General features: G+C 39.0%; 2 protein-coding genes across 2 annotated transcripts; one reads left to right on the forward strand and one right to left on the reverse strand.

The window, feature by feature from the left end:
• The first annotated feature begins 7,111 nt into the window (after positions 1 to 7,111).
• On the forward strand, positions 7,112 to 9,338 carry LOC112573934. Its single transcript, XM_025254637.1, has 4 exons — positions 7,112 to 7,230; positions 7,794 to 8,062; positions 8,696 to 8,819; positions 9,149 to 9,338. The coding sequence occupies exons 1-4, from the start codon at positions 7,176 to 7,178 to the stop codon at positions 9,160 to 9,162; spliced, it is 462 nt and encodes a 153-aa protein (XP_025110422.1). The 5' UTR covers positions 7,112 to 7,175; the 3' UTR covers positions 9,163 to 9,338.
• Positions 9,339 to 13,746: 4,408 nt separating this feature from the next.
• On the reverse strand, positions 13,747 to 24,156 carry LOC112573948 (trissin receptor-like). The gene is made up of 4 exons (XM_025254664.1): positions 24,065 to 24,156; positions 17,314 to 17,474; positions 16,822 to 17,088; positions 13,747 to 15,548 (listed from the first exon to the last, which is right to left on the reverse strand). The coding sequence occupies exons 1-4, from the start codon at positions 24,075 to 24,077 to the stop codon at positions 14,382 to 14,384; spliced, it is 1,608 nt and encodes a 535-aa protein (XP_025110449.1). The 5' UTR covers positions 24,078 to 24,156; the 3' UTR covers positions 13,747 to 14,381.
• Positions 24,157 to 24,586: the final 430 nt, after the last annotated feature.

The raw sequence follows: 24,586 nt of genomic DNA on the forward strand, positions 1-24,586 counted from the left end.
TACGAGGCTGAAGGACACCAGCCTGCTCCGGTGGGCAACGAGGTTCATGCCCCACAACACAATGTATAGGTTTCCTTCTTGCCATACATTAACCGTGTATTTCCTCGTTTTTTCTAGCATATAAACGTGCTGGACATAGAAGTTGTTAGACAGATATATTGAGAACAAACTTGGAGAAATGTCGGTATGGCGCTTCTAGGATTCCGAATCAGTAAAAGAGAGAGAGAGAATATAGAGAGTGAGGTGAAGAAAATGGACACACTATTCGCAAGGTTTAAAGAAATCATGATGTATCTTATATCATAGAAGAGAGAGCATTATGGAAGTGCTTTTGTGATTCTAGATACTAGCCTCACAACCATCAACTGCCATATAATAAGGAGCTTACATAGTTATTTTCTCACCATATGTGATAACGGGATACATACATTATCAGTAACCCTTAAAGATGTTGAAAATCTGTTACTTTCATGCCTAACTTTGTGTTTTGTAATGGCTAGTTGATTGTTGTGTAAAGGACTCATTTAGTAAAACCAGACCTGTTTACAGTATTATTAATTCTTTTTAAATACAGAAACGGCGATTTTTAATTTTGAATACGATTTACGTGGTCTCAACATTTTTCTCTCCCAAAAGAGCTGAGAAGTTCCATGGCAAGTTTTCGACTCCTCCATTTTCTATCAAGACTGTTGTGCAAGAATCGGCTTTAGAACGAACTCAGAAAGAACCTCCTCAGCTTCATGAAACAGAGCAGTTATGGTTCAGAGGACCACTTAATTCAACTTGCCACCACAAGCAGCCAATGCTTTTACCCAGGCAGTGAAGCAGATGTGGCCTCTAATCCAGCGAAGACATTTTAGTGACAACGAAAACATTAAACCTCGCAAAAGAGTTGAATTAGCGACAGAGCATAGACCTCCTGATGAAAACTCGCTCGTCGGCTTTTTGACCTGATGACTACAATGAGTTCTGACAGCATCTTAATAATAATAGCAGCAATGATGATGATCTCTCACACTCACACCCTGTTTATCAGGACGTCCAACCATCTACTGGGTATACATCAGAACTGTTGCATGTTCCACCTTTGAGAGGACTACTACAGCTGGGTAAAATGTTTTCATTGACACACAAAACCGACAGGTAAATAAACATTTTATAATTCATTATTTTCACAAACAAACCTTGAAGTCACATATCTAAAAACAATAAAACAAAATCGTTGTAGTTTTTAGGGTGATATTTTTGGAGGTTCATTAAAAACATGGACACCAGTGTTCCTATTTTTTTCTAACTCAGTTTTATAAAGCGGTGAAGTGTCCTGGGTTTGAAGTGGTAATTGAGCTGGGGATGTGACACGAGCAGTGGAACTGGGGGAAACGTGTAGAGATTGGGATATTTTTGGGTATAGCTATTTCCAACTTGATGAAGAGGGCGAGGAAGCAACACTAATTCCCTTTAAAAAAAACTGCCTTTAAGAGTTATATTGGACACTACCAAGGTGGCGGTGGGAGAGAAAAAGTTGTTAACGCATTGATGAATATTAAAAATAAGAATGTGCAGGTAGCTTTTGCACTTTGCATCTACTGGACATTGCAGTAGAGAAAATAGTTTACTTGCTTTCCATGGCTGCTGAGGAAATCCTTCTTGACATTACCACTGCTTCAAAAGACTAAAATGATTCAAGGGGCAGCTTTGCATCTTTCCAATGAGGTGGACAACCAGAGAATGTGAAATCATCAGTGCACATGGCAGTTTATTATTGACAGAAACACATTTCAGAAACAGATTTTACAGTTTTCTGAAAGGTCAGTTTTTGTTGTTTCTTATCTTCACATTTCGTATCCCCTTATTGAATTATTATTTAATTGTAGTAAGAAGTGTTGACTGGATGACATAAGATGTTAAAAGATGTTTGTAACAATGTTAGGTGCGAAAGATGAGCGCATTAAATTATGTTTGTAAAGTGATTTTTTCTCGTTTTTCTTAGAATGAGGTCAGACCTGTGACTTTATTTTTTTTACAAGATATTTGCGATAGACTTGTTTTTTTATTCTAGTGTTTTATTTTGATTGTCCTCTAGAGAACTTTGGCTGATGTCTACGATTGTGACGGCTGATAAACTTCGCGATGGTGGGACTCCATCTGGACTCCTGCAGCGTCCACACCATCTGCGCCTCCTGGCGCTCGTGCGAGTCGCGGTTAGTAAGATCGTATCATCCTTCATGTTGCTGTCCCCAAGTGTGTGGACGAGTGCCACGAGGGTATTAAATTCATCTTCTACCCACCTGTGGTAGGCCCTTCCTTGAATAACAAGAGGAGGAGCAAGACGAGCGATTCAGGCTGAGGGCCATCAAAGACTTCATATAATACATCATCTGAGGTGTCATCATTATTGTGGTTTTTTTTTTCTTTAGACGCTTGTTTTGGCTAACCCTTGTCTGGCCCCTGGGATACATTTTCCCCCCTTGTTGCTAGCAGGGTTAGGTTCCGGTGATAGTATTACTTTTTGAGTGTACGTGTGTATTGTGTTTTTATTGTACTTTCCTCGTCTTTATTTGTTCTGTTAATTAAAGTCTTCTGTTTGTATGGTCAACACGTGTATGTCCTTTTGCCCACTTAGGGTCGGTTGGCATTGTTGCTCGTTGCTGGGGATCGAGTGAACATTGTGAGTTGCTCGTGTGTGTCGACGAGAGCCCGAAAGCGACAGAACGGACTCCACCTGTGAGAAGTTATTGCTAACACTTGGAAACAGAGCACCCCGTGCAGATTCTTAACAAACAGCTCCAGAAAATCACATCACACCCCAGGTAGCATCTCAGATTAAGAAAGAAACAACAGAAAACTTAAGCAATAGCTCCCGCGCAGGTATACGGTAGTAAAGAGGCGGTTAGACTCTCCTGGGAAATATGAATGTACCCCTTTAAAAGTATATATAAAATAACTGAAATGGGTAGAAGAACAATTCAAATTGATAATGATTGATCAAAATATGTACAAAAGTTTCAGTCTTACCTGAATCGTGCTTGCAAACTCACTTTTATGGTAATCCAAGCAGAATCCGGCATATGGAGTGGAGTTTTGAAACAGTTTTTCACGCACAAGGCACATGATTATAATTATACATCCAAGAACAAGTTACTTCGGACATGTGCTCGTCATCTAATTGTGTTTAGTCAATTAATTCATCATAACCTTCTTCTAAAATCGTATTGTCATCTACTTCGATGGATTCGTCTTCGTAATTGTCATCGATTTCTATCTCCAACTCCATTTCTTCATTCTTAAAGGAACAAGTCGCACACCTCGTGTCGCCATTTTACTAAGAAGGAAAAGGAAGGGTACTGCGGGTAAACTCACTTCATTTTAATTTGAAAAAGAGATAATTTTGTTCAGAAATTCCTAAACTATCTTAATTACCCATTTTTCGGCAAAATTACGGGCTTTAATTGACTTGCTTCAGACACGATTGCTGCTTAATAACCAAACTTTGAGCAGAAACGAGTTGAAACTTCAGTACATGTCAATTAAGCCCAACTTTTCTAAGATGAATAAAAATTCAGTTCCGAGCTTCCAATACTGAATTATATGGAGGGCTCCTTGCGCATTTAATAATTAAAATTTATCTTTTTTAAAAAAAAAATGTATTTGTTTTTTTTTTTTCGATCTCTTTTTAGAGAGAAGTGATGCAAACGCATAATGAGAAATGAAATTCGGCATTTTTATCGTTTGCAATCAGTTCTCCTATTAACGGCACGAATCTATTTATATCAATCAGACCGCAAGTGAAAATATATGATTTCAGCCTCATCTCCGAGCATTGTGGTTAACCTTTTCACCAAATCCCCTGCCGACATCGCGTTCAAAGGAAAATAACTCGATCGCAGTCCGCCCCGGTCCTGCCTATTCCTTGACAAATGTCGTGAACAGGGAGGCTTCCTTCAGCGAATTTACTCCACTTGGCATTAAGTAATGAATGTCTGATACGAATGATCCACAGCCTTTTATATTTGCTGGAGGGACAAGACTTAATTGAGCTAGATAACACCCGGGACAACCTCTTATCTTTCTACTGCTCGTCGCATGCTGAGAGAGAAAGAAAAGGAGAAACAAACAGAGAGCCCTCTCCTGATATCAAGTGTTGATTTCTAAAAGAACAGACCCTTTATTAGACACTTCTAAACATAATAAAACACTTTTTAAAAGTTAAACCGAAGTTACTAATTTTTATAAGTTGCCAGCTATCGGATTACCTACTTACCGATGTATGTTCTTTCAAATGTAGAAATATTCATCTGCATCACCGGACATTCACAGTAACAAACCATATTCATATCTCAGCCACGACACCACTACACTAACAGTTGTGAGAGTTGTGAGCCCTGTGACTGGTAGCTAAAAGATATCTTATATTCATTGTGCAAAGCGGAAGTGGCAAATATTTGTGACCTGGCGACAAGGGTTATTACTGGAATGTAGACAATTATCTACAAGCTGAGACACCCGACTTGCCATGTTCTTTGGTGCAGTCAGCTCAGTGGATAGGCTCCTTTAAAAAGAAGGAAGAGAGAATAAATGCAAAAGCATTAAGGACGAAGTGTATCTGACAGAGCTCAAAAGCTCCACGTCGCTTTTAAAGCAAATATTTAAAATCTGGATTAAAAAAACCTGGGCATTGACTTTTTTGATTGAACATCTCTTAGCTAATGGACAAAAAAATATTTTTGTGGGGCCAGATCTCAATGTCTGATGGATCAGATGTAATGGAATGATTAACACAACCCTCGCCGCTTTTCCGAGCGGTGGAGTGCTGATTCTTGAGAGATCGAAGTGAAAAAACATTTTGGGAGAACTGTTGACTGAGGTGGAAAGTTCACTAGGTGCGAAACGCGAGGTCATCGGGTCTTCCGACTCAAGTCCTTCCACGAAGCGGCTCGAAGTAGGAGGTCTGTATTGTTGAAAAGGCCAGGAAAATATCACGGAGAAAATAACCTTTTAATCGCTGATTCCACCGAAACCCAGACTCCCAACGGTGAACAATTCATTGCAGCCATAGACATTGATACACCACCAGTCAAAGATGGTCAAAAACCCAGAAAAGCGGTCTCAACAGCCAGTACAAGTGTCAGTCCACTAGACCTTTCTCACTTTCAGATGTAATAAATAAGTTACTGAACAGCTTCAGTCAATAATGGTGTCCACAGAGGAATTTTGAGGGAAACTATTTTATCTCAAACAAGAGAATGACAGACTGAAAGTAAATTCTTTGTTTACAATTTAACGGGAAAGTCTGTTTTGGTGGGGAACTGTTTGTGCCCTATTTTCTTGTTTTTAATCTTTTAATCTGTGAGGCCTGCCAAGAGTGCATTAGTGATGGACTGTGTTGATGTCCTCTTCTCCTGCTGCTGTCACTGGCTGTTAGAGATAGGAAGCCTGTCAAGTCCTCCGTAGAGGTGAACGACACTGGTTGCCGCGTCTATCATGTTGCTCTATTCTAAGTTATCTGGATTTCTTTTTTTCTATAAATAAATATGTTGTCCATTTCTAACCCTTTTCCTATCTTATATTAGTCTAGAGTTTGGGTGGCTTGTCGCTATTGGTGCTGCTAATAAAAGTATATTATGACAAAGTTCTTTAGGTGGGTTGAGTTTTTAAGGTCGAGTGCTAGTCTGTATTTATCTAAAAATGTTTTAACTTTTGTCTTTCTGGTTTGTTTTTATTGCACTCCAACAGCTCATCTGCGGTGCTAAGTTATCCCCACAGGCACATGAAGAAGTCTTGGCAAGCTTTGATTTTTTTAATTCTTCTCGCTAATGTTTGTGTTTATGAGTGCAGATTCCTGAAGGCCTTAACGACAAGGAATAAGCTTGAATTGTAGCAGATGGACTGTCTTGTTATTTGTAATTTCTATTATTGTATTTGTTTAGTATGTTGTTTGATATGTGTGCTGCTTAAATTTTTGAATAATTCTATGCATTATTATAAGTCTATGTATTGTGGAATAAAAATTGTGGAAGAAAAAATTTGGTCATTGCAAACAGCTGGTTAGAAATCGGGCGCTGCTTACTCGGAATTATCCTCGCTTGATTTTACTCACGAAGTGTGTCAGGAAACAGAAAAGAAAATCTGTCGCTGCAAAAGCGATTGTAAGAATTTAATTAAAAGTTTCTCGAATTAGCTATTTAACAGGCTGAGTAGGGCAGATATCTGTGCTTCAGGTTTGGCCCTGATCTTCGTTGAATTCGTCCTCAGATTGTGGATGTAGATATTTGTACAGTTTCATGTGTATACTAGATTGTCTGTCTCTACACTTTTTCTACCTTTGAATGAACAGAAAAGGTCTACTTTTTGTTTGACTGAGGGTCCATTTTGACCGCCATTTTATTTGCAGGATATTAATTGTTTGCTTCATTAACTTCAACGATTGTTGTGCGTCCAGGTCTATGAAACACATATATCAACGATGTTATGTTAGCCTGGGTAGGTCTTCCTTTAACTTCTCAACTTGCATGCCTCGATGAATAAACAGAATATATTTAGACCTGCAATCTGTTTTCAGTGATTGGGGTCATCGAACTTTCGATGTCTGATGAGGACACGTTGCTGGAGCTTCTTACTGCAGGCTGCCAATGAACATCTGGTTTTTACTCTGTGTCTGGTCTTGTCTAGGTCTTCCTCTTTGATTACAGCATTTTTTTGTATTGTCTAACCTGACCATTCTAAATTGCAGTCCTTATGTTAAAGGAAATTGCACTAACTAAAATATTTTAATTTTTTGGTCAGAAATGTAATTTATTTATGGACAATTCCCAAATATAGTCAAATGTCGTCTCAGCACTTTACAGAAAAGTCAAGAGTAGAATATACCGTCGAGACCTCACGAGAAGACCATGAGGAGAAGAGTGCATTCGATAAGGTTTCTCTGTTAGTGGCTAGGTTTCCTCTCTGTTTGCGATACTATAATTACAGGGATGCAATGTTAAAGGGGAAGAAACTGACAAAAGAGTTAAAATAAAATGGAGAAAAAAGATAATAAGGAATGTGAGATTGTAATCGATGATATCGTTTGACTGCGAAAGCTTGAAACTGTCGTCACAGATGTTTGAACGTCGTCTGCGTTAGATAAATGCAAACACATTCGTTTCAGTTGGAGCTTCTTGACTCGAACCGTTACCATGTTTCGAATTGCATCTCTGTTCTGGCTTCTTGTATGTTTGGGTGTCAGTGATGGTAAGTAAAATAAGTAAGAATTAAAAATAAGCAATCAAACTGCATATAAGATGGTGTATTCTAATTTTCAGCAGTTGTAATCATAATATTTAAAGGCTAGCCACATAAAATGTATTATATACATTTTAGTTAATAATGACTGTCTTCATGTTATAATTTTACTGAAACATCTTTTAACAAGAACATGAATGTTTACCGAAAATTTCCAGTGGTCTCCCTTAGTCTGATAATGACAAAAGCATTGATGGGCTGGCTGTTGTTGGAAAAAGTCGAACTTGTAGAAGTAGAATGAATGTTTGTAGGTAAAATTATGTAGCAGATATCCTATTTGTTTAAAAGAAGGCGTCTGTTGAAAGAAGCTAACAATAATCGGCTTTAGTTTCAGCTCAGTTTCATCTTCATTACTTCTAGACGACGACGACGACGACGACGACGACGACGACGACGATGATGATGATGATGATGATGATGATGATGATGATGATGATGATGATGATGATGATGATGATGATGGTGATGATGATGATGATGATGATGATAACAATATCAATAATGTTTTCTAGGAAAATTGTTTGGAGGAGTCTGGCAGATATGGACAAGAACAGGGGATATAGACCACGGTGGTTCTGACGCCAATGTGTACCTGCACTTGATTAACGCTGATGCCAAAAACTCACCGCCTTTGCACTTAGACGAACCTCTTAGGAACGACTTTGAGCGCGGTCAGTATGCCCCCTATCTCTTCGTCACTAATACTCACTTCGAAGACGTATGCTGGATTAGAATGTATCGTGATAATCTTGGCTTTTCCCCTAACTTGTATATCGATTGGGTACGTAAACATTTTTGATACTAAACTGTTTGACTCCATATGTACTGAATTGTTCTCATTTAAGATTCCAGTTCATTTATAAACATGAAGAAATGAATGTACGCGAATGGCTTAAAGAATGCTGTAGATGTCATAAAAACATCTTGGACGTGAAGATTATCGATAAGAGATTAAACAACAGTTAAACTGTTCAAGATAAACAAATCCTCCCTTGACTAGTACCACTTCAAGAACAATATAATGATCGTTGGGAGGGAACAGCTAAATAGACACAGAAACTGCCAACTCCTCCCTATCTTCATCGATGGCAAGAAAGTGCAAGTTTGTGTTGTTCTTCCTCTGTGCAATGTCGTCTGCGAGCTGCAGATTGTGTTTGGGTCTCTCGAGCGATTTAAGGTAGGAGATGTTTCTCAAAGTATATTCTGCGACAAGATGCTAAACAGCACGGGGGAAAAAGGACTTCCATTGACGGAAACCCACCGTTATCTACAAGTTTGTTGTAGAGCTCGTTGACCTTTGTATTTTATTGTATAAATAGATGTTTAGATGTTTTAAATTAGTGACTGCTGTAAGGTGTATTCTTTCTAAACGTGCTGACCACAAATTGTTGTTTTTATATTGTTGTCTAACTAGGTGAGAGTGAAAACTGTTTATATGCACCACCATCGCGTCTTTGAAGTCTACGGCTGGGTCCCAACAGAAGAAGAAGAGAGGAACAACAACTTTATAACAGAGCGCAAGCCACCGTGTAGAGCAGGTAAGTGTATCCTGTCTACTGATTGTCAGAAAATACATACATATAGTCCACCACAGGTCTTAGGAATGGCCATTGCAGCATCGGTTGAAAAAAAAGTTTTTTGGTTTCACATGATAGCTCGGATTCTTTTTATCATCTATTTTGCCCTTGAATGAATTTTCAAAAAATTGTTTTACGGCAGGAAAGAATGCCCTATGGAGTTTTTCTGTCAGTTACTTCTAAGCAGACCCCATATAAGATGAGTGGTTTGGTTTGTATTCTACAGCATGTGAAGTCATATCTGACAATGTATCATTTGACATGCATGTGTCTTTTGTCTCCCACTACAGGTCACCTGGACTGATTGATCAAAGTGGCAAGGGCAGACAGCGGATGACAAGGTACAGTACTGCAAACTGAAATTTTGTTTTCGCCGTCTAAACTTTGAAGGCATCCAGGACTCAAATACTTGCTGAAAATGCTTTTATTTGTAGAAACTTGCTGGCATGTCACAATAAAGAATGTCTGTTCATGCATGAATTTTGACTTACGTGTTTTTCAGGGAAGTGTGAAAACAAGAATTTACTGCAATCTTAAAACGATCAGACAATTAGAAAAGCACAAACAGCCACGGCAAAAAACAAAAAAAATCAACAACAAAAACATAAACACAACAGCAAAACAAAACAAATTTTAAAATACACAAATAAGCAAACAAAAGAGTTTATAAAACCCTGGTGCTGACTGGACACGGGGCGAAACCGTAGTTTCGATATGTGGAACATTTCGGTTCTCTGTTTTTCTGCTTTTTTTCACCATACATATCATTATGCATGAAGGTCTGAAAATGATTTCAAGACCATTAAAAACTAGAGTCACTGCACCCATGAGCTGTGAACAGTCTATGGAATGTCTTTTAAAAAATGTGCTTCGAGTATTTTCTATGTAATACATAGAGTGTATTTAAGTTTTTCCGAGGTTTTTAAAGCAAACACTGGTGAGTCCTACTCAGCTCGACACGGTAAACAAATGAATATGATTTCTCTGATCGAAAATTTACTCTTGTTTTTCGCAATGTAGAGCTCGAATCCTGTCATTTTCAAGGAGCCTTCCATAACATGATGAGGGTATTCATAAGCAAACAGATTTTGTTCGATCAGGTTGTGCTCACGCTCTTCAAATTACACATTTCTAGTACAGGATGAGAAAACAGAAATGATTTTTACGAAAGGCATGTAAGACAACTGAGCAAGAAGGTGTGTAATCTTCTGAACTCTATTCCACAAGCATGCCTGCCTCCCTTCAGACTTCTAACCAGAGATTATAAACATTCTTGGGAAGATGAATAACCCCTCAGGCACTTCTCATGAATAACATTGTCTCTAATTCAGCTGAACATGTTTAACAAGTAAATGCCACATGCAAGTCTCACTTGACTGGCTGCTAGAAAAAAAATCCAAAGAAAATCCATTTAAATTACAAGCAAATGAAGATAAAACGAAACACGGATGTGCTTCCTTCCTCACATCTCTTATCATAAAGTGCAACTCTTCCTAAGTGCAGGAAAAGTTGCTAAAAAGTCACTGATGGTGTTTTATCCACGTTTTCAAGAAGGTTTCATCCATTAGTGTGTAGAACAGTGAACATTAGCGCCCACGTACTTCACCTTCTTCCTTTTTTTTTTCTAATCACCATCTTCATGTTTATAAAACTGTTGCTACGTATCCCCGGCATTGCTGGTTGTCATGCTGGGGAGAACAGTTTTCTTTGTGGGAGACTTTTACCAGAAAATATATTTTTTTAATTTTGTTGTTGTTTTATTGTTTTTGTTTAGGTGTGTATGTTGGTTGGTTGCTTTTTTTAAAAAAATTTCTTTGAAAATAGGTTAGTTTAAATATCTTAACCACAGCAGATTTCAAAAGATTATGAACATCATTATTCTTGCTAATGTTTAAGCTGCATAATTGTGTCCTTACTGGGATGGACAGTAATCAGGGGCAACAATGTATTACTAATAAACCAGTAAACCTGCTAGGGGTTTGTTAATGTTAATTTTGTTGTTATTTTCCATCATAAGCAACAGGCGTAAGTGGGAAACAAAGAAAAGAAATGATATCATAAAATGCAAGATAATTGTAAAAACTAAAATATTCTTGTAAGGGTTTTTAAATTGCATCCTTCATATTAATAAGTGGCCCGCAGCTGAGCTATGAGACAGAAGAACATCAACCATTGACAGGTGGCATCATTGTTTTTGTTTGAACACTCTGCAAAGTTAAAGGTTTATGATGGGTACCTGACATTCTGATGGGGTAGCAAGGTACATTGGCGGTGTCTAGACACCATTTCCTTCTCTAACTCCCTCATTTCCAGAGATTAGACAGTAAGACCCCTAAGACTCTGTGCGTCCAGTAAATAGAGAACCAGTTACATTAAAATGTAGAAAACCACTCTAAAAGCTTCCTGATTCTCCTCTTTCTGCCCTTCATACCCTCTTGTGTGTGAGTGCTCGCCCCTGCGTGTGTTCATCTTTAGAGAGGTAAGTCCTCCTTGCCTTTAGGGTTCTTTTAAAGAAGTGCAATTACTGGTTTTAATAACAAGTCCCGTTATAAGACAAAAAGGAAAAAAATAGAGAAGAGAAGATCTCTCATCATCGAAAACAAATTTAGAAGGTATCAAGATGATATGTTTCCAACGAGCGCCATCGGTCAGAACGGTTTTGTGGAAAAATTCCGGAAATAAAACACTTTGCTCTTAAATATGTCATTTTAATGTAAATAAAGCTCAGATAATCCATTAAAATATTTGTGTGTTTAAAAATATTTGTAATGATCGCTGAAAATGAGCCATCTGTAATGGATTATCATCTGTCCAAGGCCCAATACGTTTAACCCTCGCTTTCAAAATTTTCAGTGTAAAATAAACTTTGTTTATCAACTACGATCAGGCTGAGTGATTAAACATTTAATTATTTATCTAAATGATTTATAGACAAGTATGTGAAGCATTCGCTTAGCTCGTCCACACAGGCTTTTGCACAAATACTTCTGTTGTGTGTTTTTTTTTTTTTTTCATTCGTTTTCTCCATTCCTCAGTAGTATAAACAGAAAATACAATTCATGTTATTGGCGAACAAATAACAATGTTATTGGCAGACAAGGCAGCGCATGATGAACAAATAAACAACAAACATATGCAGTACATGGTGATTTTTGATACAGAGAACTACAACAAAATAACTAAAACAATAGAAGGGAAAAATACAAAATCAGTTCAGTAGGTTTAAAAAGAAAATCAAAATTTCAATTTTCATTATTTTAGCAATGTTCAAGCTACTTTGAAAAACTCTCATACATGTCAGAAGTTTAAACAAAATCTGTTCATCATTTTCTGTCTGGATAATATAGAATTTCACTTAACTCTTAACTTTTCCTTTGATAAGATGGCCTACATTATCTCAGCTGTTTGTGTGAAATAGAAGTGTGTATTCCTAAATTCACTACACACTCCACATGCCAGCTTTAGTTACTGTAAATATCACTTAGAAAATTGTAACATAACTGAATGGGCTTAATATATTCGCTAAGAAGAAATCTGTAAAAGTCGAGGCCAATAATTCAGCCATTTACCAATCATTACTCCAATTCGATCGGACTACAATAATAGAAATCGGTTTGTTTGCATAAAAAAAGCAATTCTAAGGAAGGAAAAGGAGAGAGAGAGAAGGCAGACAAACATAAGCCCAAAACAAGGCTCTAGGTTTATGAAGCAGTTCTAAGCAAAAGAGATGCAGAAAGGAGATGTTTAAATAGCGCTGAGTTTAAAAAGTTGAGAAGAACATGTTTTCGTATTATAGAAAAAAAAGATTCTATGCTACCCAAATATTGAATGTGCTTATTTTCAATAAAAACATCAAGGCATCAATATCTCAAATCGCAGTCACCAACGATTGTAAAGCTAAGGAATGAAGGCTCATGGTACTCAGAAATTTGGTAAAAGACAAACATATAGGGCTAGATGATAACTAAGTGTACTGGGGGAAATATTAGAGAATAAAAAACACAAAATGCTAATGTAAAATTTTTCTTCATGTATTCCAGTTCCAATGATGAGACTAAGAGTATCTGAGATATAACTGTCTCCAGCTTAAAGGCCAAGAAACAAGATGATTTTCAAAGCAAGCAAAATTTAAATATCACATATAAAATATTCATGTAAAAACAAAATAAATTCTTAGATATGAGATCAAGTGTGGTATATGTTTGTATCGGACAATAATGTGCACCAATGTCTTAGTTCTCTATTGAAATGAATATGTACATAAATATAAAGTAACTAATTTTAAATTTAAATTTTTTAAAATGGTATTTCTGTAAGTGTAAGCGATTATGAAGTTTAGTGTCATTCGATTTTGAGCTTCGTAAATTGACAATTTGGAGTGTAAGGCAGATCAAATATCTTATTACAATTTTAAAAATCTTGTTATTTGAACAACACATCTTTGACATAAATATATCAACACAACTATTTACAAAGATTAATTAATGCAAGCAGCTCACAAATATACAACAAACCCACATGCTAGACAAACCTTTTGACACTTTCATGCATATACAGATATACACAATATTTGTTGAGCTGGCTTCATAAGTTTTTAGTAAATATTTCTTGGAACACATAACAGCTGTTTTTTTGGATCATTAGCTTTTTCCAAACAACAACAACAACAACAATTCTATTGAATTTTGTTGCGAAAATAGGTGAAAGTAATAATGATGCCCGTAAGGGTTTTGCACTACAAGTGATATGGCATGCAGTAGAACAGTATCTCAAAATGAGTTTGTTCACATGTCGAATCTGAACATTGTGTAAACGTCGACGATTTCCAAAAATAAATATCAAGAGAAATGAAAAAATTATTAAACAATTATTTTGTAACTACCTGCTTTTCGGTGTTTTTACATAATGCTGTCGATCTATTAATATTAGTAGTTTTCCTCCTAAATAATTCCCACTGTATGATGGCTGCCGTTTACTCCTTTCATTACTTGCGAGCCATCCTCTCCAAGGTGACAGTTCTACGGCAGCTATCTACATCAGGATCGCAGAAAAACAGAGCCAAAGGTGAGGCTGGAAAAAATCTTAGTCAGCCATACCATCAGGTTTAATACAATGTAATATGTACAAGTCCTACATAGTACACATCCTGCTTTACGGATGTGAAACGTGGACTCTGCTTGCCGATACCAAAAGAATTCAAACATTTGACAACAGTACTTCAGAAGGCTATTCTGGACCTCGTACATGGAATTAAACCAATGATCTCGTACAAAGCCCGGTCACCACACTTGTAGAATAGCAAAATCTATTACTCCCCCACAAAACCGGCATTGGTCATGGGACAAATGAATAAATGAATGAATTATGGAAGCAAATACTTCGTCCACGAAGTCATCCATGCTTTAAACTCCTAAACGCCGTACGTCCCAAAAATGTTTTGTTACCAGAAGCATGTCTAAGCATTATAAACAAAGCAGACGAAAATGTCAGAAAAGCTTCTGAAGCGGAAAAACTACGAGATCCTCATATGGCATTCTGCTTTTGGCAAGGCGAGTTCTGAGCAAGCCTGGATGAGCTGCATCTGGTTCGTCTCCAGAAACATAAGGTCTCCTTCAAACTTCGCCTGAAGTGGTCGGAGAACATCCAGTATATGAAGGGATTGAGGCCACTGTTGAGGTAGAGCATGAAATACGCGATGGGAGGCAGGTAGTCCAGAACGCCCCCCACAGGCCAGGAAACATGCCAGTAGTGCAGCAGGTTCCGCACGTGGAACGGCAGCACGCACACACCAAAGACCGTCACAACGGCCATCAGCAGGCGAATGACTCTCCTCCGGGATGCCAGCCCCCGTTGAGTGCTGACCCGGCAATGGTATTTCAGACGACGTCGACCTCTGACACCTCCTCCACCACTACCCACAGCAGGAGCAGCTGCAGCACCACCACTGCTTCCTTTGTTGAAGCTGCCACCGCGACTGTATTCGTTTACTCCCTTCATGTCAGCGCTAGTGCCACCTGGTGAGCGGTTCTCGAAGTCGTCAGAAGAAGTTGCGTCGCTCGCGTCGTTGGTGTCTTCTTTGGCGAGCTTGCTGCAGCGACTGTTCTGACTGGCGTGGTGTCCATCACATCTACCTGTAAGGGGGACCATCTCGATGTGCTCGTTCACTCCTTTAGTCTGATATATGGGACTGTGCTGGCAGCCTCTCCCTGCCTCGCAGCAGTATGCTCCACACTGACCCCTGCCACTGCTGACCCCGCCAAATTTGACGGAGCTCACGCCTTCCGCAGATCCGCTAGAGGGAGGAGAACTCCTGCTGAGAGTATCAACTCGTCCGTTCCTCCCATTAGCACCTCCGTCGCTGCCATTTCTTGCCCCGCCAACTTTAACCACCGAGCCAAAGCCGTTGTCGCCGAGCGGCTCGCAGTACGTGACGCACGTGCGACCGGGGTTGGAGGTCATGAGGGCGGTCCTGGGACTGGCGTTGCCGTGGTTGTGGCTGTGCAGCTGGTAGTTGGCGTCGACGGTGACGGACACGCTGGTGCTGCCGGTGCTTCTGTGGTATCCACTGTCATCAGCCGCCGCCGCTGCACTGGTGGCCCACAGGGTGCAGGAGATGCGTCCGTACACCGTGAGGATGACGAGCAGGGGCAGCAGGTACCACAGGGCGAAATGACACGTGTAGTAAGCCGTCTGCAACACCAAGCGTTTGATACTGTACAGGTATGACAAAGTTCCTCAACTGCGCCAAGTCTTTATCTTCAAACATTCTTCCCATGAGCATTCTCAAGTGCAATTTCTTAGCCCAAAAATTATGGATTAATGTTTAACATCGCCAACCCATGATGATGGCGACATTGATTTTGACAAAATAGCAAATAAAATAAAGCAAAGGGGGATCACTTCTCATTAACTTAAAAAAAAAGCATTAAGATTAGGCTTCAAGATCGGTGCAGTAGTTTAGGGTTAGTAGGAATAGCCGGCTATTCCCCTCCGACACATCTTTGAAATTTGTTTTCCCCTGAGAAACAATAAACGTGTTCGTCAATGGATAAATCACGACAATGGACATTTGGTTGTCCTGGTCCTTTGGATGCCTGGGGGTGTCCTTTAGTAGGCTGTCAATCTTTTAGCAGCCTCAGTCATTTGAAGACCTTTCTATCGTTCTGTCTTTTAAAATAAAACAACCGGCGCCATTCATCTTTATTTTATACTAATTTACATCAATATTGGGTTGTAGCATACACATTGCCTAATGTTTGCTCTCTCTCTCTCTCACACACACACACAAACACAAGGTATGTAGCTGTGCAAAGTGTTATACTTGAGTTCCGCTTGCATCTAGAGCAATACTAACAAACTTTTACCCACCCAGTGACTTTTACACTTAGCTTCTTCCCTCGCAAGAGACCATAAGAACACGCCGAGTTCTAATTACTCTCTTTGAGCCTCGATACTCCCAGACCTCACGTAGGTACCAACGGCAGTTATTATGATTGCAGCTCCCAGTGCTATGTAAGAACAAATTGGGGTCTACTGACGGAAATCCAGACAGGAGGGAGCATGGCTGATTGTTACGAAGACTTTTCGATTTTCAGAGGACAGGCACAGTAATGTTGGGCTTTAAGAGGTCATTAGCTCTTCCGCGATCCCCAGTGCCTGGCCAGGAGAGTAGAATCCCACAAGAACAGTAGACGAGAAGGAAGGACAATTAGACGAGAACAGGAAGACAGCGCGACTGATTAGCTGTTTGGTTGTTGTATGTCCAGACCTCACTCTTTATGGTGACTTCTAGCTTGGCGAGTTGTCACCGCTGCAAAATCAGGCTATATTCATCTAATTCATTAAAAAAATAATAAATACTTGAATTAATTAAATTACTATGCATACAATAGCAGCCTCCTAAAGTATTTTTCTATCGAGGCATGGAGGCTGGTGTCTATGAGATTATTGAAAGTCCGCGTACCATGTCAAAGTCCGAAGGTGTAAGAAAGCAGTACCACCCGTTTTGGGTTGGGTGTGTGTCAATCATCAGCAGTATAGGGATGTTGTATACAGCGGCTATTCCCCACACCACCCCTTGAGCCACAAAGAGTCGAGGGGCTGTGAAAAACCTCCGCGACCTCAGTGGATGCATGATGGCGATGTAGCGCTCCACGGCGATGACCGCCAGCAGCAGAATAGATGCCGTGTAGGCCAGGTAGTTCACAAAGTAGTACAGCTTACACATCACCTGTAACACCAGAGTGACAACAAAAATGTTTGTTATAAATATACGAAATAGCGTTTACAACAACACCAGTGTTAGTGTTCTCAGCTCATTGTCCCACCCGTGGAAGTGGATTGAGAGCAATCGCTTTGGACAAGAAGTCATTCAAAGTGGAAGGCAATAATACAAAACATAATAATGTGCAGCAGAGCCATATAAAACTCAATCTTACTCAGTTTTAGGGCTTACCTGGCCAAGTACCCACACACGTGAGAGAAAAGTAGAAAGGGTTGGGAGTACACAAAAGACACCGACACAAAAGTCCGCCACTGCCAGGTTGGCCAGAAACAGGTTGGTGCGAGTGTGCATGCGCTTGCTGCGTGCAAACACAATCAAAACCACGATGTTTCCTGCAACAACAACATCAGTAACATTATCACAATAGTACAAAGACAATGACCATTTGAAATGTAGTGAAGAATAGAATACGAACCGAAGAAATAAAAACTAATCAAAGCTACTGCTTATACGAAGTAACAAAAGATTCCAAATTTACATGTAAACAGCTTTATGATGATCTGCGATGTTTCTGACGATAAACCTGACAAGTCAACAGGTCTAAGGCATTGAATCCACAGCAAATTGACAGATAAGGGTGAGCGTGGTAGCTTGAATATTATTATGAAGTTTGGGAGTTGGGGGTGGGGTAGGTAAACTAATATCATGATCTACTACATACTGGTATAGGTAGAAGATTGATATGATCATGTATCACATATTGTGTGCATTAATTCATTATCTTAATGTAATATTATTAAACTTATTAATGTCGTCTTCGTTGTGTCATTCATAGACACTATTAATAACTTGTTAGTAGTGTAGAAAATTCGCGATGCAAGATGAAAATAACATCAAACACATTTATCAACAGTTCAGTCGATGTCGTTTACATCCGCGCACCCAAAATCTAATCAGCGGAAAATGAAGCAGGGAAGCACATAAACCGTAGGTTGTGAAGATTGCATGGCCCCCAGATTACAAAATGGGAAAATCGGCAATGAAAGGGAGACAATAAATCCCAGAATGCAAAATCTTTAAACAAAATAACCGAGACAAAACTCAGACGAGTGGACTAAGGTGTGAGCAGCTTGGCTCAAGAATAGACGAACAATCCAGAACAAATAAAGAGAAGAAACCAACGCAGCAGAAAGCACAGATCAATAGGAGAGAAAGAAGCTGACGCCATTCCGAGACAAGAAGACAGAGTGCCGTCCCCTTGAGTCCGTTGTACCTACCAACTGATTTAAATTTAGAGATGTCTGACATTGATATGATGCCACATGTAACAAAACAAACAATAACAGTTGTAACAGTTAAGCTTTACTGATTTATTTATTTATTACTGCGTGTAGAAATATTGCCAAGAAAGTAAAACAACAGGATTTCATTTTATCAAAGATTCCACATTCCATTTATCCTACATAAAAACGAGAAAATTAAAAAATAAACCTTCAAAGTTCCTAGTCTAGTGTTGTCTTGAATTCCCGCATATGTTCAGTAAAAATCACAGAACCTTGGTTCATTACTGAAATTTCGTATTTCAACGAGAACAATCTCTCTTCAGATTAAATGAAATGATAGAAGGTGGTGAAATTCAATATCCACAGTTAGCTTGGAGGAAGTCAGGTGCACGACCTCATGTCATAAAAAGATGGAAGACACAATGTTTATAGGACGGAGGTAAGATAAGTTTGTTGTCTGGAGCAGGATGTGGTTGAGTTTATTAAATTCATTTCATGGTCTTCGTATACATTTTGATACAGTATTTCAGAGTGGTCACTGGTCATGTGGTGTGGGTGGTAGACGCTTTTGAGTCAGAAGAAAGAAAGCACAAACAGAGTTGCTGTTGAGGCTTCCTCATCCATTAATATCTCAAATAAAATGTTCAGTTGAAGAATCAGTCTTTCTGATGACAATGGCAATCGCTGTCCATTAAAAGCGAAAGAAAATATAAGCCATTAATCTATTTATGTAATGAACAGGCGGCGTCGTCTACAAAAATTTATACAACCAATAGATGCTGTCAGAAAAAAATAACGGGTGTTCAAAAATAGCACAAAAAACATATTTCATGGGAAAAAAACAGAAAACATTATTATTAAAAAAATAGTAGGATGGCTGACATAGGTCGTCAGACTCTACTAAGCCAAGTTTTCCTCAAGCTATAAACATGTGTGATATACTGACCACAATGAAGTACAGTGTAGAGAAATGAAAACAGGACCCACGCCCATCATGCCTCTGTTTACCACTGCGCAATCAGGCGATGCGCATCTGATTCATTTCCGGTGTACGAAATACTTTGTTTTCTTGCAAGAGACTGAATTCCGTGTGGAGCTGAGCTCCATTTGTTGCCGAAGTCGAGCTTCTATTAAAGTGTCGTGCGTGACAGCTCTCAACATGCACTTCACTCTGGAAATTAAAGAAAAAGTGCTTTTCGACATAGGGTTACTCTTGGTTTCCGGGGACAGAGTTCCGAGGCTAAGTGAGAGAACACGTACAAGAGAGAAATTTGACTCTGCGCATTCCCAAGATAAATGAGAAGCCATTCAATCCTATTATATGGAGAGTTTTTCATGTATCTCAAACCTTTTATTTCACCCCAAGAGTCCTGTGGGTGTGTCGGAAACAGCCATAAAAGCCATTTGGCTAACATGGACTATGATGGTGTTTATGGACAGTCTCTGGGTGGTATTCCAGTTGTGAGTGCATTTTAAGTTTTGAAAGGTCACTGAACTACTGAAGTCTGTCACACATGGCTTGAGTTTAGAGCTTGCTGTATCGCAATGGAAAATAGAGATAAAATGTACGAATGGCATACTAAGACATTTGGAATTATTTTTACTGACATGCCTTTGTCCTGCCTTTTTTTCTGTCATTCATCCTGTCCATCCAAATTTCCAAATTGTGATTTTCTTAAAATAAACAATGTAATTCTCTTTTTTTCATTATTTTCGTGCCAGACCTTGACCACCGGTATCCCTAACCAGTGTCAATTGTGATTCGGGGAAGCTCTACATAATTTTACTTTTCCTTAAGTTCACATTTTTACCGGAAAGACAAAGCAAAAAATAATAAAAGTGGAAAATGTCAGCTTGACTTACTGGTAACACTAAAAACATTGCAGGTCAGCTCGACAAGACATGGTCTGCCAGTAAAATTACCACAATTATGGGAGGGGAGAGGTTACTTTCCACTTTCATTTGAATTAGCCTGACATTTTATTCGATTGGCATATTTAAACATCGATGTCTTCAGAGTAAGCCTCGGGATAAAATTGACAGAAATCATGAACATGATAAAATAGCTATAGGTTAGGATTCACGAACTTTCTTTAAAAAGTTTTCGCAAGACTCAATTTGCTGCCACAAGCGTTGATTATGAAGATAACTGCGGGGAAGTCTTGTCTGTTAGCCATGGGCAGAGCACGGAAGTCTTGGACTCTGAGAATGGTTCACCCTTCAATGCCGGGAGTCTACGAAAGAGTTAGGGTGTCAGAATGCATCAATCCTAAATGACATTGAGTATTTTTATCATTAATTGGCAGCAAGATATTAGAGGAAATGACATTTCTGTGAGTATGCATCCTGGGCAATTTTTTTTTTTTTTTTTTTGCTATTTTTGTTTCTGGAGACTTATGACAAAACAACAGATTTTCTGACAAATTGGGTAAATTATATTAGGACATGTATCTGAGAGGTTTCAAAATTTTTTGAATAAGAAAGGTAACTTAGAACACGAGTTGTTGACGACCAATAACAACAGGAAAGACATAGAAAAATGAGAAAAGATTCATGACTGTTAGAGGCTTAAAAATTTAACAAGAACAGAAGAGAGCGACGTATATCTACAGGTCTAATATTTATGTTGAATCAGTGATAACAAGCATGATTCAATTTGTTCTTATGTATCATTGCATGAAATAATGACTTTGGGCACGCTAGTTGGGAAAAGGACTCAAACCCATCCACAAATTTAAGCGCAGGTGTAAATAAACCATTATGCAAACCTTGAAGGGAAAAACGTTTCTTCAGCTGATATACTGTTTGATTTCACTGTAAAGTATCAGTTCCATTCTTGATCCAGGCCAGACACAAACAGGTTATCTCAGATGACAATGATGTTCGTCACAACTCTCATCGAATGTCATAATCACTCTACTGGAGGACCGTCGGTCTCGAGGTGATGACCACAGGCAGATGCTGATTGATGATTAGATAAAGTCTGGCTAGACATTATCTCCTGTATCCGCAGGAGTACACCTGCCTCCTCACTTTGTATTTGCCTTCTCTAACAGGTGGAAATCGGTCTGAATTGGCAATCATGGCCTCCGTTTGCTGCACTGACTCACGAGGTCACTGCTGTGCTGGGTAACTGTTTTGTTTCCTCCTCTTTGATGTAGTGATGATTAAATTTTCCGTACAATCCTATGAGTTATTGATCACTGACATTTAAAGTCTCCGTCCACTATTATGATGACTAATCGGTCCAGCAGCTTTACAGAAAATCTTCCTCCCGTTGCTATCCGCCGCCGTCAGTTTGTTTAGCCTTTCAGCATCCGATGGAGATAAATCTTCTACAATGGGGATTTTGAATCCATTGAGTCCAAAACTTTCTTTTCTTCTTATTCTTAATAATAATAATAATAACAACAACAACAACAACAACAACAACAACAACCCATTTGACTACTGTAATGCGCCTGAAACAAAGAGCATCTAAGTACAGCTTCTAAATGCTTCTAAATGGGAACAGAAAATAGAATAATTTTTATTGTCAGTGACTTTTTTAAGTCTTTATTAAAGAAAGCGATGCCCTAGCCTCCAAAGAAAGCTCTTTTGTTTGTATATTTCAAGAAGACTCCATGAAAACTCATCTTTTGAATATCATGTCTAAAATATTTGTCGGTTGTAAGTACACAGCTAGTCGGAGCAAAAATGTTTTGCCTCTATTAACTGTTGTAGGCCAAAGAGGATTTAGGACCAACAGGTAGAAATGAAACATTATTTGTTAACATAAATATTATCGATGACTATGTAATGAAAAATTCAATGAAAAATTCATTACGATTACCCCAAAGTCTGGACTTTGAAAATGCGTTTGACACTATAGACTTTATGTTTAGAGGTTTCAATCCTGTCATTGAAAAACATAAATCTGCTAGCTTGTGCTATCTCATATCCCATTAGAGATCAGTTTTTAGAAACGATGCCTGTTTTATCTTCTTGCTTCCAATTATTAAAACCCCATTAGCCAGACAGAACAGCTGTTTGCCATCTGACAGCTTTTCAAACTTTGTTAAGGACTTCATTAAACCACATGCAGGAAGTGGCTCACATGACATCAACATTAAACCCTGTGAACTCCTTCATTTTCTTCGCAAAAAGTTCAAGGAATTGAAAATAATACACGAAGAGCACATGAGACACAGCCATCGACACCGATGTTAGTGCACGAAGCCTAATTCCGGAGAAAAGACAGTCGGGCCAGACCACAGGCTCACAAAGAAAAGAACTACAATTGCTGTTTTCGGCATCGTGGTCAGTGGAGCCTCACCATGTCATTAGGTTTCCTGTTTCTACAAGGTGCACGCAAGGACCGACAGGGAGATGGAATGGAGTTTGCTGGTCCATGCCAAAAAAAAAAAAAAAAATTCAACGATTGCTAACAGGGCAAAATGCTCACGCACCATCAGGTATGGGTCTGACTCCTGTGATGCCCGAGAGTAGTTCGTTTCTCGGAGAAATCACCAGTGGGATCAAGTCTCACAAATGTTTGCAAATGATGTTACAGGATGTTTTCTCCTGTCATATAAATCCCATAATCCTTCACTGCTTTGCCTTTTGTGTTTGATTTTGTTTTTTAATGCATCCTGGGCAAACACTGCCTCTTTTTTATAGTTTGTGTAAGTATATGTATGTACGGATGTATATATTTAAATAAGTGATGTCAACAAGAGAAGGCGACCACATTACTTCTTTTCAACTCCCCCCTCAACACACACACTTACGATGACCAAATGAAAGAAACAAATCAACAAACTGCACTACTTTCATTAGAATAATGGTTATCACACGAACTAAGAAAGCTAACATAATATTAAGTCATGTCCTCGGAAACATTTAATTAAATAGTAGCTTTTTCGACTTTCCGAAGTTCAGATTCTTCTGTCACAATTAGAACAGAAGAAAGCAATGCGTTCATGCTACATCTCTTATTTATAATTCTTTTCCAATTTTGATGCCGGTGTGTACCCGAGGCGAGCCTTGCAGCCTATTGCGAAACTTCTGTTCACATCCGGGTGACAGACTTGGTGGTTCCGACTTCTGAGGTCGAAATCACATGATGCTGCACTTGTTCAGTTGCACCATCCGTGTGTTTGCTGTTGTTGTGGGGATGAGGTGTGGTTGGGGAGGAACCAGTGTCATACCCAGTTTGTTACTGCATGCTGTTTGTCTATAACTGAATTCTAATGTTATAGTCCGCTGGTTGTATGAAAATCTTTCTGCTTCAGTCAGTCTTAACTGTGGAGTACAATTAATTACGATTAAGTAAAATATTTGTCAGTATCAGCAGTGTATCAGTATTTTTTTCTCTTCGTGTGTAATAAGCACTTTCTTTTATCATGTTCCAAACCGCCAATAGTCCAAATACCTATTTTATATATACCGGTAAGATTTTGTTTTCACTTTGGATCGTTGGGATCCATCAATGTTTTCTGGGAACAAAATACCGTTCGTCGTGATCATCGTAGAACGAATTACACCTGTCAGTGATTAAAGAAAAGAACTACTAGGTAACAGAATTGTACATAAAATCATATTTTTAGCTGTGGTGAAAGTTTAGATATAAGCTTAGCAAAGACAAGGAACATTCTATCGTTTCTAGACATTTGTTATTTGCCAATATTTGTATAAATTAGTAAATATTAAATACATACCCAAAAAGCACATGGCGAACACCAAACTGTAGAGAAGTATGAATATAATCCGGACAGACGGCTGGCTGAACGGATTTAGGAACACGCTTGCGCCTGCAGCAGACAGGTTGCCCAACATGGACGTAGTCACGTTGTCTGCTGACGTCACATTCTCCGTAACAACTGGTCTCTCGGTGAAGGATCCACTCACGTAAGCCATGGCGCTCGACGAAAGATTGAGTTCCGAAGAATGAGAGAGGGAGATAAGATCCGTCTTCTTGGAAACAATAAACGATCCACATGCAGGGTCTGTGCAGACGTGTTACGTCTTGCCGCTACGTCACCACAGCCCACAGCACTCACGTCGCGACACGTGACATTCAATAGAGAGCAGGGATCGGTAAAAGAACTGGCGCGAAGTTGGAGATAACATGTAATAGGTAAAATTTGGTTGCTGATTTCGGCGTTTTCTAAGAAGGTCTTTTCAGAAAGTTTTTGAGGATGAATACGATCCAGGATTCTGGAATTATCCACAGCTGTGTC

The sequence above is a fragment of the Pomacea canaliculata genome, linkage group LG10 (assembly GCF_003073045.1).
Source record: "Pomacea canaliculata isolate SZHN2017 linkage group LG10, ASM307304v1, whole genome shotgun sequence".
Taxonomy (NCBI): Eukaryota; Metazoa; Mollusca; class Gastropoda; order Architaenioglossa; family Ampullariidae; genus Pomacea; species Pomacea canaliculata.